Here is a 13,018-nt window from a genome sequence, read left to right as displayed (position 1 = left end):
ACCCTGTGTATGGCCTATAGAATGAATGCTTGTAAAGGTTGGTGTTTTGTTTAGTTGTTGTGTACTTGTCCCTAAAAGGAGGCTAAATTTTGGACATTTGTGAAAATCAACTTGTTTGGCTATGTTTGAAGCTCTGACAATGTAAAAGTAGGATGTTTTTGGAATTAATATTCAATCTTTTATCAGAAGTAACCGTGTTTATTGCCTAAAAAATGAATGCTTGTAAAGGTTGGTTTCTTGTTTTGATTACGTTAGATCTGTAAGTAGGATGTGGTTATTGGTTGCTTTAGTACGTTTTTACCTTCTAGTTGACTCTAATCATCAAAGTATACTTTCTGTGCTTTTTTCAATATTTGAAAGGAAATGATGATGACTTATAATGTCGTCATTCGTCTTTATTTCAATCAAAACAATGTAAACACACAGATCTATCTTGCAAAAGAGTGACAGTCTTACTGTAGGTTATGACTATCTCATTCTTGATGCCGTTGATAAACACACCAAAACAAGATAGCAAGCCGTGGTACCCTGTGTTTCATGCACACAGTTTTCGCGATACAATGAACATTTTAACATTCATTCGAAATACCTAAATTCGAAGTGATGTTAGCTGTGATATGAATTTCAGACCAACATGCACATAATGCCTCACATCTTTTATTTACGTCAGCTATTATGCTAATCTGCCTGAACCAAGAAACCAGAGAAGGTGGTTCTCTCGTACCCAGACAGAGCATAACTAGTGCTATAAATATTGATGGAAACATAATCATTTTTGTTCAAATGGACAATTATGCTGTTACTAGATGTATCATAGCTGTCGTGGTTGTCATGGTCAATAATCCACCCACTCTTGTAAGCACTATTGTTTATCATGAAGTTCAGATGCACATCGTAACTACCGAGGTATTGGGAGTAAGCATTAACTACAAAGAAGTAGTGGCCACTAATGGGTGCCGTGAATCTTCCGTTGGTGGAGTAGTGGCCTCCGATGTTAGTGTAGACTTGGTTGAAAGGGATGGTGTATTGGCTGCTGCTGCTCGGTTTGTAGTTACTAGTCGTAAAGCCAGCCGAGAATGCTGCCCAAGTGCCACGCTCATCTGCAGAAAAAAAATGAAAATCTCAGATTAGGAAGAAAACTAAGCTGTGTTATACATTCTGGACGACATAGCTTATCTATCTTTGTATCTTCTCTTTTGAAAATATGCTCACCATACACAGTTTTTCATCGACTCATTGCGTATTCTAAGCTACTCACTTCTGACACGACTTTCTGGAAACGTGACAACAAGATCATTAAGATTGGATCAAAGGAGCCCGGAAATCCATAGCGCGGTAATCAAGCCAGAGTCTCCAAGGGAACCTCTGAAACTTGGTCGAAAACCGCGTTGTACCAACAGATGAAAACTTTGGTATAAAGTTTCAGATTGTCTTGAAGATATATGGTGCATGTTGCACACAATACATCAGAAACAACACCTACGAAACGGCCACCATGCAATTTCTTAGCCATGTCTAATACGCCCACTCATTTGATTACGCATGTGCAGTGTCAAAGGTGACAACTCCTGAGACGTTAACAAAACCCGTCTGGACATTGTTATGCAAATCGAGACAATGTGGAGACGAGAACTATTCACAAGCCAGGGGCCTTCACCTTTGACATTGCGCATGCGTACATGTTTGAATAACCAATTACCTCGATAGAGACACCCGACCCCGGCGTCTTCCTCGTGCTTGCAGTCGTGCACGGCCCATCCCTCATGTGGACAAGCGGACAGGTGAGGCTCCGAGCCCGTACAGTCCACACTGTCCATCAGGATCGGCCCTGTACCCTCCCCGTACACGGCATGAACAGAGGCGGAAATGGCGTCCTGGTACCCGAGCTGTCTACAAATCACCCTCGCGTCGTTGATATCCCACAGATCGTCACAGATCGTCCCCCATTGGCCGTCGTGCCACACTTCGACTCGCCCATGTGACGCGTTTCCGCCCATCAGGCGGATTGGGAAAACTGGAAGACACAAAAAAGGCTTCCTATTACAAAACCATCTTCGCACACCTGTATTTGCAGTGGAATGTCCATTGATTGAAATTGAGACAGACATCACTTTGCCAAAAGATCAATCAACAACTAAGTCATGCAAGATGACAAATCGTTACCAAAACAATAGTATCAATTGTTCGTTAACAGCGTGTCTCTTCATAATCTGAGTTTTCATATCATCTGACTTTCGGCGTTTAGACGGAGCAAAGGTAACCAGGTTGAAAGCTGCTACTTTGGCCATCAGTTACAGTTTTGGCTTTTGCAGATGGAACGTACCTGCCATGTTGTTGAGTTCGTCCACCTTGTAGTCCAGGGTCCCCATGAGCTGCTGAAGCTGACTGATCTCGTTGTTCTGAAGAGTGCTGGCCTGCACCAGGGTCGGCACGTCGGCAGCCAGATGGTCTGTTTAGAAAGATACCAGGTCAGGAGAAAGTTAGGAAATCCACCTGGAGCAGAGAACACGGCAGTCGGTTGCTAGGGAAACTTTCCGCTGCGAGGGTATCAGGTTACCGGGACTCCCCCGCGGCCCTGTAACATCTTTTAAAAGATCGCGATAGTTAGAAAAAATGACCTCTCTCACGTGTCTCGCCAATTGTAATTGAAATGTGTCTTCCTCAATTCCTACCGTTTTACGCAGTTTGCATAATTCTGTCAGGATGTTTTCTTAAATACGCCAAGTTGGCTGTTTTAGAAAAGATGTTCTGTGGACAAAAAGTCAGATAACTGATCTAAGTTGGTCCTAAACGTGACTAAAAATCGGGATGTTTTGTGTATTCTTAAATATAACCCTTACATTGAAATATAATAGCTACATTGAAATATCTGTCTTAGGATCATTATCGATCTCTCATTCAAATCATTTCTACGGGCGAAAAGAGGTCGAACAAGTCATTTTTTCACAAACACCGATAACTCAAAACTTCCGCCATATACAAAAATTCCCTAAAACGCAAGTCCTCGATCGCACTAAGCTAAACCCTCGATAAGTGAGTTTGAACGCACTTTGCTTGGGTTTTAAATACCAGTTTGGAATAATGTAGGGGGAGGGGGTACTTGATGCCGGCGTAATCACATATCAGTAAGCCCTGCAACATTCAAGGTCGTCAACATTGGCGCCAGTAGCTATAGCTTGATTAATATATATCTTACATGTCGACAACGAAATGTCAGCAAAGATATACTGTCCAGAAGATGGTTTCTATTTGTAATAAAGGGGGTTTTCTTCTTATGCAAGGCTCCTCGGAAAGAAAGCCCGTTTTGGCGCGGATTTACATTGAAAACATGCAAATGATCGGCGACGGCGAGTGACCCCGAATTGAACGCGCATTCTATTGAAATACGTCACTTCGAACATGATCGAACATGGTTTGAAGTCTAAAAGAGTCTGGAAATTTTGCGCCCATATTTGACCATCGTAAACTAATGGTGAGCCAGGCAAGGAAGTCTATAGCTAGTACTAAAGTTTTACATTGACATTACAAAATGAGAGGTATACTACATGCCTCCTACCTAGTTCGTGCTGTATGGTCGTGATTGTCGTGTGCTGAGCGTCAAGTATCGCAGTTTGCTGGATCAGAGCGTTGGCCTGGTCGTTCAGCATCTGGAACAGCTCGGCTGTCGATGGTGTTCCTGTGACGACAAGAAATGTTATCGATTAGCGATATATAAGTTCGCCGTGTTTTTCGCCACTGACTTTGCTAGATTAGAAAGGTAAATAAACCGAGTCCTTGCACACAGCTGTCATTTGCATTCATAATATACCTTAACATAAACTTTTTTTAGATAGAATTTTGACAACAATATTGGTAGCGCCGAATCACTGCGGTCATCGGTCACTGCGCAGCGGCGGCCCGATTTAAGATCTGTACCAAGCAGTCACACAACTGTCATACACATAAAAAAATAAAGCTTCAAAAACACTACGAATGTGAGTCTGCAAATGTTGAATAAAAACCCGACCATAGATAAAAACATCGCTGTCGTCTGACTACGTATACGGTATTTCCCGCAGAAATCAATAAGACGGTACATAGAAATACCAGAGCACTCCACGCCGGCGTCCTCTTCGTGTTTACAGTTGGCGACCCCCCAGCCGCTGTGCTGACAGTCCTTCAGCGTTTCCTCGTCGCCGTTGCAGGCGAGGTTACTCAGCCAAATCGGGTCGGCACCTTCCCCAAAATGTGCCTGTGTGTAGGCTTGCGTGGCGTTTGCGAATCCAAGCTGACGGCATATGACCTTGGCGTCGTCAAGGTCAAACCCGTCGTCGCAGATCGTGCCCCATTGTTCGTTGTAGAAGACCTCCACACGACCGGAGCTGGCGGTGCCGTCACGCAGGCGGATGGGGATTGCTGAAGAGTACGAAAGATATGATCTACATTAACTACCCAAGTGATACTAAATAAATAAAAAATAATACAAAATTAACGGTTCTTGGTGGAAAATGTGATAAATATTGGCACATCGGCAAGCAAATCCGTAGTGTGTTTTTGGCACACATTTTGAGAGATTAGCCGGAGAGACTCGGTGTGTATCGAACCCGGGACCTATTGGTTCTGAGTCAAACGCTCTAACAGTTGCGCCACACCGACGCCACAATAAGTGATACTACATCTACAGTATCAGCACATATTCAATAAAACTAATGGTGTCTGTCACAGGCAAAACTAACTTTGTTAAGACATTTAGGAAACTCATTTTCAAGTTCAGGCAAAATGTGGCGACAATCATAAAAAAACGAAGTCCCACTTCAAACAATTAAATTTTGTAATACGTTCGGTTACATACCATCAGCACTATAGATGGACACTATGTCCCCTGCATCGCTCTGAAAACAAAGTAAACCAGCATGTAATAAGTTCATAGGAATGGAATACAAAGACCCTAATAAAAAGCATCTAGTGAACTGGCAAAGAAATAACCAGAAACTTACCCTTACGTCTGGCATTGATGACCAGGCGAGCGCACAGAAGAAGAAGAAAATGGCAAAACCCATTGTGGTTGATGGTAACTGGAAAGAAAAGAATTGCATTTACATTGTACTTGTTTCAGATTTTTCAGCCTGCTCTGTGGCTAAAGATGTTCTAATCTAGACACACTGTAACAATAGATACAATATCAGAGTCTTAAACTGACCGTACATATATGACAATTATTACATCCAATGATCAAGCCTGTCAAGCAGAAGCCAAAGTGAGATATGTTGGAGAATGGAAAAAAAATTCTTACCTCTGTGGATATACGTATTCTTGCCGGTTGTGCTTGGCTAATGTAGTAATTACAGAAAGACAGAGACTATATATAATTTTAATGTGAATGAACAGTTGGTGCTTTTCTCCTGTTGAGTTTTTTTTTTATTTGAATACGGATGTTTCGTCCGCAATCTTTATTTGAAGTGTTATGAATATAGCCAGTATCTTACACAGCAAACACCTCTCGTCCTGTTTTTCGTCACCCTGACCGGTTCACGGCCGGCTCTCTGACAGTTCAGGCGACGGAAAATTCGAGCGTCCGTAAGTTCATGCGTCCGTGAGGGCACACATTTGACGTCACGTAAGCCTCTCTTTCACTGGACCCGCGGCACGCTGGCGGCCAGCGTGCCGCGGGTCCAGTGAAAGAGAGGCTTACGTGACGGCTGGCGGCGTCGATGTGTTCTAAACTGGATTTGTTTAACCCTTGACTTCATGATAGGAATATAATTCAAAACTTACAATTATGACCTAAAAGACAAAAAAAAACACAAAGCTTAAAAAGATTCGTTTTTTATCGATGAAATGCGTTGAGTGCTTTGTCAATTCGTCGCAGCGAGGTTGCCAGCGTGCCGCGGGGCCGGGGCGGGGCTTTAGCGGTACTGTTTGTCGTGCGGTACCTATTGTCGTCCTCGATTGGGTCATAATCATGTACACATGTCGATGTGTGTTGTGCAAAATCCAGTTCTTACGGATTACGGTGTGTTTTTAGTACGAAAAATAATTTTTCCTCATAGGCCTGTAGATTTAGCATTATGTTAACTGACCTGGCCATGACCGGTCGACAACCACTGTGGGGGAGAGGGAGGGTGAAAGGTGAGCAAACAAGCGCGGAAACAGGGAAAGGATCGATGTTTAAAAAACATCCCCGTGTTGATAAACCCTGGAGTCCACACACCTGTCGCACGTAGGTATTTATATATATTTATACACCGAGTTCTAAGTCTTCACATAGGAACCCTTACCACGATTGAGTGCAGACAACGGTGAGTTCGGCTTGTACATTGCCAACTAATGCTTCGTTCACAATTGCTTCAGTGCCCGCAAGGGGTGTACATGTAGTCCCTGCCGGGCCCCGAAGCCACAAATTTATCCCGGTTGACTGCCGGGTATCGGGGGGGGGGGAGCTCTCGGTGTTCGCACAATTATCTCAGGGCGTTTATTTGCTACCGCGTCCTGGGTTGAATTTAATTCTGAGTTAAAGTCTCCCAGGCGCCCGGCTGTGCCCCCATATAGCCTAGTAGCCACAGGGTGACCCACGGGGCGACGTAGGGTTCACGCCCCAAAATGCAAAAAGCAGCCCGTAAATTACCCGGCGGGGTCCCCTTTTTCAATAATGACCGTATCATAAGACATTGGTGATTTCTTTGTCTTATCATGTTATTGATAATATTCAAGGATGTTGTAATTTTTTCTCTACCAAAACGTGTGTTCAATGATATTCAATAAGAGAACTTTGGTTCCATTTGAATTAGTATTTGGTCAGTCTGACTCTGACGTACCAAAGTTGCAAGAAGCTTTTTACAATTTAATTATGCGTTGTTTTCTACCTATTTTGACTGCAGAAATACAAACAAGATGCTAGCTATTGCTATTGCTGTGTCGCTCTTCGTTGTCCAATCTGCTGCTGTACGAGAAGACCAGGTAAGCAAAATGAATTTGCCGAACAGAATTTGTCACCTCATTGGGGTGGTAGCTGTTAAAATAAAGTAACGTATGGGCATGTTTTTGTTATGACAAAGATGTATCACACATTTAGGGGATCATTGCATTTAAGTACATTTAAAGTGATTAGTTGATTTGTTATATTTATACGTAGCTGCAAGGATATGTGTGCGTTTTTGTGGGATTTTGTCTTGACTTGAGCTAGCATTATCCGTGGAAACTATTACAAGCACGCGGTGTAATCATATACAATGCTCTCTATCACTGCAGCGCGCGTTCGACAGCCCGTCAGGAACTGTGCAAAAAATGAAATTCACAATTTTACTGGCCGATATCGAGTACAAGTGTCCACAAAAATACTGTCTACTTTTGGCATGCATATGAATCGACGAATTTCACCGAGGAGAAAAAACAACTCAACTCCCAGCCGGAGATGATTTAACACTGATTTCTACTGGGGACGCCACCGCTCCCATGCTGTTACCGCTCCCGTGCTCAAATCACGCGCACTCTCGCCAGATTGTACTCTCGCGAGAGAGGATCAAAATGGCGCCGGAGTTTGGAAATGAGTCTAAAAGGCGGTAAAAGTTGGCGTAGGGTTACCAACTCAATAACTAACCAAAACATGTTTAAAGGGAACATTAAAGTTGTACTATTAAATCAGGGGAAGACACGAACAGAATAGCCAGTTGAAGTTAAAACGTTTTTCCGTTTTATAGGATGTGAATCCATTGGAGCGAGATACTCCGGCGCATTTTGCTGGTGAGTTTATATGTTTGGATTCTGTATTTGTATCTGTATAGCAGGTATAACCGCCCTTAGCTATAGGCGTATCACACCAGCGCGTTAGACACGCAGCGGGGCAGCATGAATTACACTAAGCGAACGATCATACCTAACCTTTGCACAATTAGAATGCTCCTGCTGCCCTTGTTTGGTGGTTATGAGTTCCACTCTACGAAAGCGAATTTTGAACACCTCAATCGTGGGTTGATAACCCAGGTATTCCTTGTTCTTTTCTGAGCTGGTATCAAATACTTAGTAGTTGGTGCGTCCACCATAAGTCATTTTGTACATCATGCATAATCTTGAATTTGTGCTTCTGTAGTGGAGTGAATTTCACTGTAGTTTTAGAAGTCCATTGTAGATTTAGATCCAGCACTCCTTTCGTAGTTGTTTCGTACAATTTGATTCTGCACATGTGCACACTTTCCAGTTTATCTTTTTCTTTCTTCGTAAATGTGATGTGTATTGTCATAATTGTACCATTACTGCCCGGCATGCACACAAATTATGTGTAAACACCCGGGTCCCCACTGTCTGTTTAGCTTTATCTTTTGGAAATATGGACAAAACTTTAGGTCAGTCTTACCGCAAAAGTAGCTGCGTGGGTGGTACGTTTGTTTGTTTGTTATATGCATAATGTAGGTGTTTTAGGGATTAAACCACATGGACCATTTGCTTTGCATTCCTCGAGGACGTCCAGATCTTCTTGCAGAAGTTGTGAGTGGACAACTCTACAAGTAGCAGGCAGTCATTGGCAAATAACCGCACATTTAAATCAAGCTGGTAGTTTATTCATATACAAGAGGAAAAGTAATGGTCCCAGAACGATTCCTTGTGGAACTCCCGATGCTAGTCTATCTGGGACTCCCTTCTACCCCTACCGTCTGCTCACTGCTTTTTCTGCGAATCTAGTGTAGTGCATTGAATTCCTCAGTTCTCCAGTGTTGAGATAATCGAGTCCGTCATGGCGGTCTTTGTCAAAAGCTTTTGTGAAGTCTAGTATTGCTAAATCCACCCTAGAAGAGTTTATTACAGTTTTCTGTGAAATTTATTTCCCATTTCAGAATGAAATTGATGACTTGGTAGGAAGGACTAATTTCCATGCTGAGTTACGGTCTTACTGTTTCTTTTGGAACTTATAAGTTTTTCCATTGGCTGCAAAAGGTCGGACAGTTAGACTGGTTGGTGGCAACGGTACCTACGGTCGTGTGGAGGTTCTGCACGAAGGTGTTTGGGGCTCAGTCTGCGATGACCAGTTTGACATGGAAGACGGACGGGTTGTGTGCCGCCAGCTGGGCTTGCCAGGCGTTGTAGACGTGTACCATCAAGCAGCGTTCGGCTCAGGATCGGGACCGATCTGGTTAGACAACGTGGACTGCAAAGGCGACGAACTGAGGATCGAGTCCTGCAGCCACAACGGATGGAACGTCACCGACTGCAAACATGAGGAGGATGCCGGGGTGGCATGCTTAGGTAAGGAATATGATTTCAATCATCTCAATCACTAATCCTCGCCGCTTTTCAGTCTTCCACTGAGGCGGGCCGTCACTTTGTCCATGCTGTCCTGTTTGCTGCCACCCGCTGAAACCCCTCCCGGGTACAGCCCATCTCACTGAGGTCGCGTTGAACTGCCCTCTTCCGTGTCATGGCTTGCCCCCCTCTGATTTCAATCATGCAGCACTACTAAGCTTGATATTTGTAAAAGACAAGACATTAGCAACTATGTTTTACAACATTCTAAACGATGCATCCAATAACATTCAAATGTCATATTTGGCAGCGTATTTTGTTCTTTGAATTGAATTAACAATGTCATTCAATGAGTGACACAATGTATTATTCTATTACATTACCTTCTATAAGATTCTCCGACTGAGCTCCAGCTGATGGAGATTCTGAATGAACAAGCTTTCCACATCATTCAGCAGTCGAAACTCATCAAGCAGCGGCAGCAGAACATCGACCAGCTTCAACAAACACTTGGTAGGTCAGCACGGATCTTATTTTTTTTGTGCGCTTGTGATAGAAGCCCAAACACCAAATCTAGCGATGGGTGCCGTTGTATGCTGATCACCTATTTTCAACTAGAAAATCTTAGATAAGAATTACAAACATGTATAACGGATAGTAATAAGATATCATTAAGAATGATACTACATTGTTCTAAGTACTTGTCTATTGCTTTTGTATTTAGAATCGCTGAAGAATACAGCTGAATCTGTTCAACTGTATGACGGCATTCAACAGACCGAAATTGGACAGCTGTCGCAAGAGTTCGACATAAACATGCAGCTGCTGGGGGATCTGAGAGAATTGTCAAGTACGTATTTTCTGTTGCTGAATCACTCAAAGTATTTTGACGTATTTTGTTTTCAAGTTGACTTAGGCCCAATTTACACTTGTCCTTTTAACTGTAGTACTACACATGGTAGTCTACTACTGTAGTAGACTACATTTTTTTTCTGTGTGTAAAAAGAAAACTACTGCAGAAGTCTACTACAACCTCGGGGGTAGTAGTACTACACTTCGGCGGAGGTTCTGCGAGACTTCGAACTGGGTGTAAAGCGAAAATGTAGTACAGTGGTAGTAGACTTCACTTCGAAGCCAACAACCATGTTCGATCTGACGTGATTCGAACTGATCGCGTGTTCCATTTCGGGTCATCTGTGGTCATTCTCTAGTTTTCTCAGTAAAACCGAGCTGTCAGGCCCTTTTCCTTAGTATTTTGCACCAGATAAACCCCCTACCTTTTCACAAATAAGAAACATGCTGAAATTCCCTCCCGCGATTTTTCAAAGGTCACAATAGGTCACTACAGTTTCGTGACAATCAGGAACAGTGGGGTGTCCTGCTAGGCTTCCTGTGTTGAGTGTAAAGTGGACATGAATCTGAAGTCTACTACAGTAGTAGACTACCATGTGTAGTACTACAGTTTTATTGAACAAGTATAAATTGGGCCTTAGTCGCATACATAAGCATTTCAAAGGCTCCAAATTTATTGGAGGTGACAAACTTTCGAATGCGCCAACGAACACTTTCGAATAGACCATTTCCAGTTACGGCGGCCATTTTGAATTTTCCGGGGTCAGCTCGAGGTCATTCACCAAAACGAGGCATGACAGGGTTTAAAGGGTTCTCAGGCCTGTGTTGTAATATTGGTATGCCTTCTTTGTTGGTAAATTTCACCCTTCTAAGGTGAAATACTGTAGCACATGTGAATTTCTTGTGTAGAAAATAGTTTGTGAATAAATCCAAGGGCACGTTGTACTCATAGTTCACTGCCATTTGTAGTTGTTCAAGTTCGTCTTGCGGGGGCCAACGCAACCTCATTCCAAGGGCGCGTGGAGGTGTTCTATGACGGACAATGGGGGTCCATATGTGACGACAGCTGGGGACTCGAAGAAGCCAACGTAGTGTGTCGTGAGCTTGGTTTCCCACAAGCTAAGGAGGTAAGATATGCCGAATACCCAATTTCTACTTAAAAGTACAATTACAAATTGTTAAGCCAATATGTTAGCATATCTTCTAAGCGGTATTAGAACAATCTCCAAGAAGATCTAATGGTGGCAAAGATCGTATCCAACTGACAAAAGGAATTTTCATAGCCACCCAAGGGTGCGGATTCAGTCTTTGCCAACGTTAGATTTGCTTGGAGATTAGTATTAGAATAGTATGACTGGTCATGATTATGTTTGGCATCAGAAGATGACACTGAGGGTTTTATATTTGTCCAAACAATCAGGCGATCCAAAGTGCAGCTGCAACGTTTGGAGAAGGAACCGGAATCATCTGGCTGGATGACATGGAATGCCTCGGGAACGAGACGTCTCTGTCCCAGTGCACTCACAAGGACTGGGGTGACAACAACTGCAAGCACGAGGAGGATGCCGGGGTCGTCTGCTACGGTATGTATAGTAAGCTCTTCTTGATCTTGATTGAAGATTTCTTTCCGTTTTGTTTCAGTCATTACTATGCAGTTACGAATGTCTTATTTGGTGACTCAGAATTAGGTAATGATTCAAACTGAGTAAAGCCCCACTTTGCACTTCATTATGCACATCTTTGTCCAAGCTACCTGCATATCAAATATAATGGAAACCTGTCATTTCTTTCTTCAGTTGTTCTCCTTGGAAGATTTTAACAAAAACGCTCAGAGCAAGCTGCAAGCTTACACCTCCTCTTCTTTACATCACAAACTATCTACCACCAAAAGATCAAGAACATATAGCACGCCCAGGTCAAAAGATACCAGGGAGCGAGTCCAAACTCGACCCTGATCTTCGTCTTCTCAACATCTTCCCACATACCAAATATCATAATCCGTCCAGAGGTTCTTGAGTTATGCTGACTACAACAATCCGGAAACACAAACACACAGACACACACACAGACACACCCAAACATATCTCTATTTTGCTTGGAGATAAAAAATGACGACGCAGGAATAACGTACACTATTATGTGACATCTCCTATAGAATGGAAAGCTGGCTTCTCAGCAAGCCTCAACAGTAGGATTGGCTCGTCAGAAACTGACGCCATCTTCAACATCATCGACGCCAACGTTGGCGGCCACTATGACCAAACCACCGGGAAGTTCCGTGCTCCACTCGACGGATACTACATGTTCTTCTTCACTGGTCACAAATACTCGAGTTATGATGTATACATAGATCTCATTATAAACGGCTCGGTGTATAAGGATCAGTGGGTGTACGATACTGGTAGCAGCGATAGCTACGACACTGCTAGTAACAGTATCATTTTGCACCTCAATATGGGGGACGAAGTTAATCTCAGGGTGCATAGTGGCTACTATCTGTCTGGTGGTGGTCATCAATCTTCGTTTTCTGGATTTCTGTTGTCTGCCGTCTAGGCTCAACACGCCGCATGAGCACTGTGCAGTTAAGGTCAATGTACGCACGTGACGAGAGAAACCATTCGAACCATGCCATGTGTCGATGTCATGGGAAATTGAATATTGTACGTCATCATTATTTGTTCCTCTTCTTTCCATCTCACGCTCAACAGTGAAAGCTGCTTATTTGAGCGGCTTAACATCCGAGTTACAATGAGAACATTCACATTTAACATTCCCACAAAACCATCCCAACGAATGGAATGCTACATGTACATGATTAGTACCCCCTTTCTACTCAGACGTCGACCTCGCTGCGACCACTAAACAACCTAAAATTGCCAGAGTGCTCAGTGAGTGCTCAAGGATTGCCATTAAGGTCGCTCCATCATCTCTCAGGCATCGCTCAATGATCACC

The 13,018-nt window shown here is 43.2% G+C and overlaps 2 protein-coding genes across 3 annotated transcripts; one reads left to right on the top strand and one right to left on the bottom strand.

Annotated features, from left to right (window-relative positions):
* Positions 1 to 380: 380 nt before the first annotated feature.
* LOC136423099 (deleted in malignant brain tumors 1 protein-like) lies at positions 381 to 5,351 on the bottom strand. 2 transcript variants are annotated; one of them, XM_066411118.1, is made up of 8 exons: positions 5,273 to 5,351; positions 4,977 to 5,054; positions 4,832 to 4,871; positions 4,087 to 4,395; positions 3,557 to 3,676; positions 2,324 to 2,449; positions 1,700 to 2,014; positions 381 to 1,100 (listed from the first exon to the last, which is right to left on the bottom strand). In XM_066411118.1, the coding sequence occupies exons 2-8, from the start codon at positions 5,037 to 5,039 to the stop codon at positions 679 to 681; spliced, it is 1,395 nt and encodes a 464-aa protein (XP_066267215.1). In that variant the 5' UTR covers positions 5,040 to 5,054; positions 5,273 to 5,351; the 3' UTR covers positions 381 to 678. The 2 variants fall into 2 exon arrangements, with proteins under 2 accessions (XP_066267215.1, XP_066267216.1); XM_066411119.1 differs by having other exon boundaries at positions 4,983 to 5,054.
* Positions 5,352 to 6,256: 905 nt separating this feature from the next.
* On the top strand, positions 6,257 to 12,721 carry LOC136423100 (neurotrypsin-like). Its single transcript, XM_066411120.1, has 9 exons — positions 6,257 to 6,278; positions 6,858 to 6,936; positions 7,677 to 7,719; positions 8,908 to 9,216; positions 9,607 to 9,726; positions 9,938 to 10,063; positions 11,035 to 11,192; positions 11,486 to 11,648; positions 12,221 to 12,721. The coding sequence occupies exons 2-9, from the start codon at positions 6,871 to 6,873 to the stop codon at positions 12,616 to 12,618; spliced, it is 1,383 nt and encodes a 460-aa protein (XP_066267217.1). The 5' UTR covers positions 6,257 to 6,278; positions 6,858 to 6,870; the 3' UTR covers positions 12,619 to 12,721.
* Positions 12,722 to 13,018: the final 297 nt, after the last annotated feature.

Source organism: Branchiostoma lanceolatum, chromosome 17 (assembly GCF_035083965.1).
Source record: "Branchiostoma lanceolatum isolate klBraLanc5 chromosome 17, klBraLanc5.hap2, whole genome shotgun sequence".
In the NCBI taxonomy this organism is placed as follows: domain Eukaryota; kingdom Metazoa; phylum Chordata; class Leptocardii; order Amphioxiformes; family Branchiostomatidae; genus Branchiostoma; species Branchiostoma lanceolatum.
Note: the sequence above shows the minus strand (reverse complement) of the source record. Positions and strands in the feature narration are given on the sequence as shown.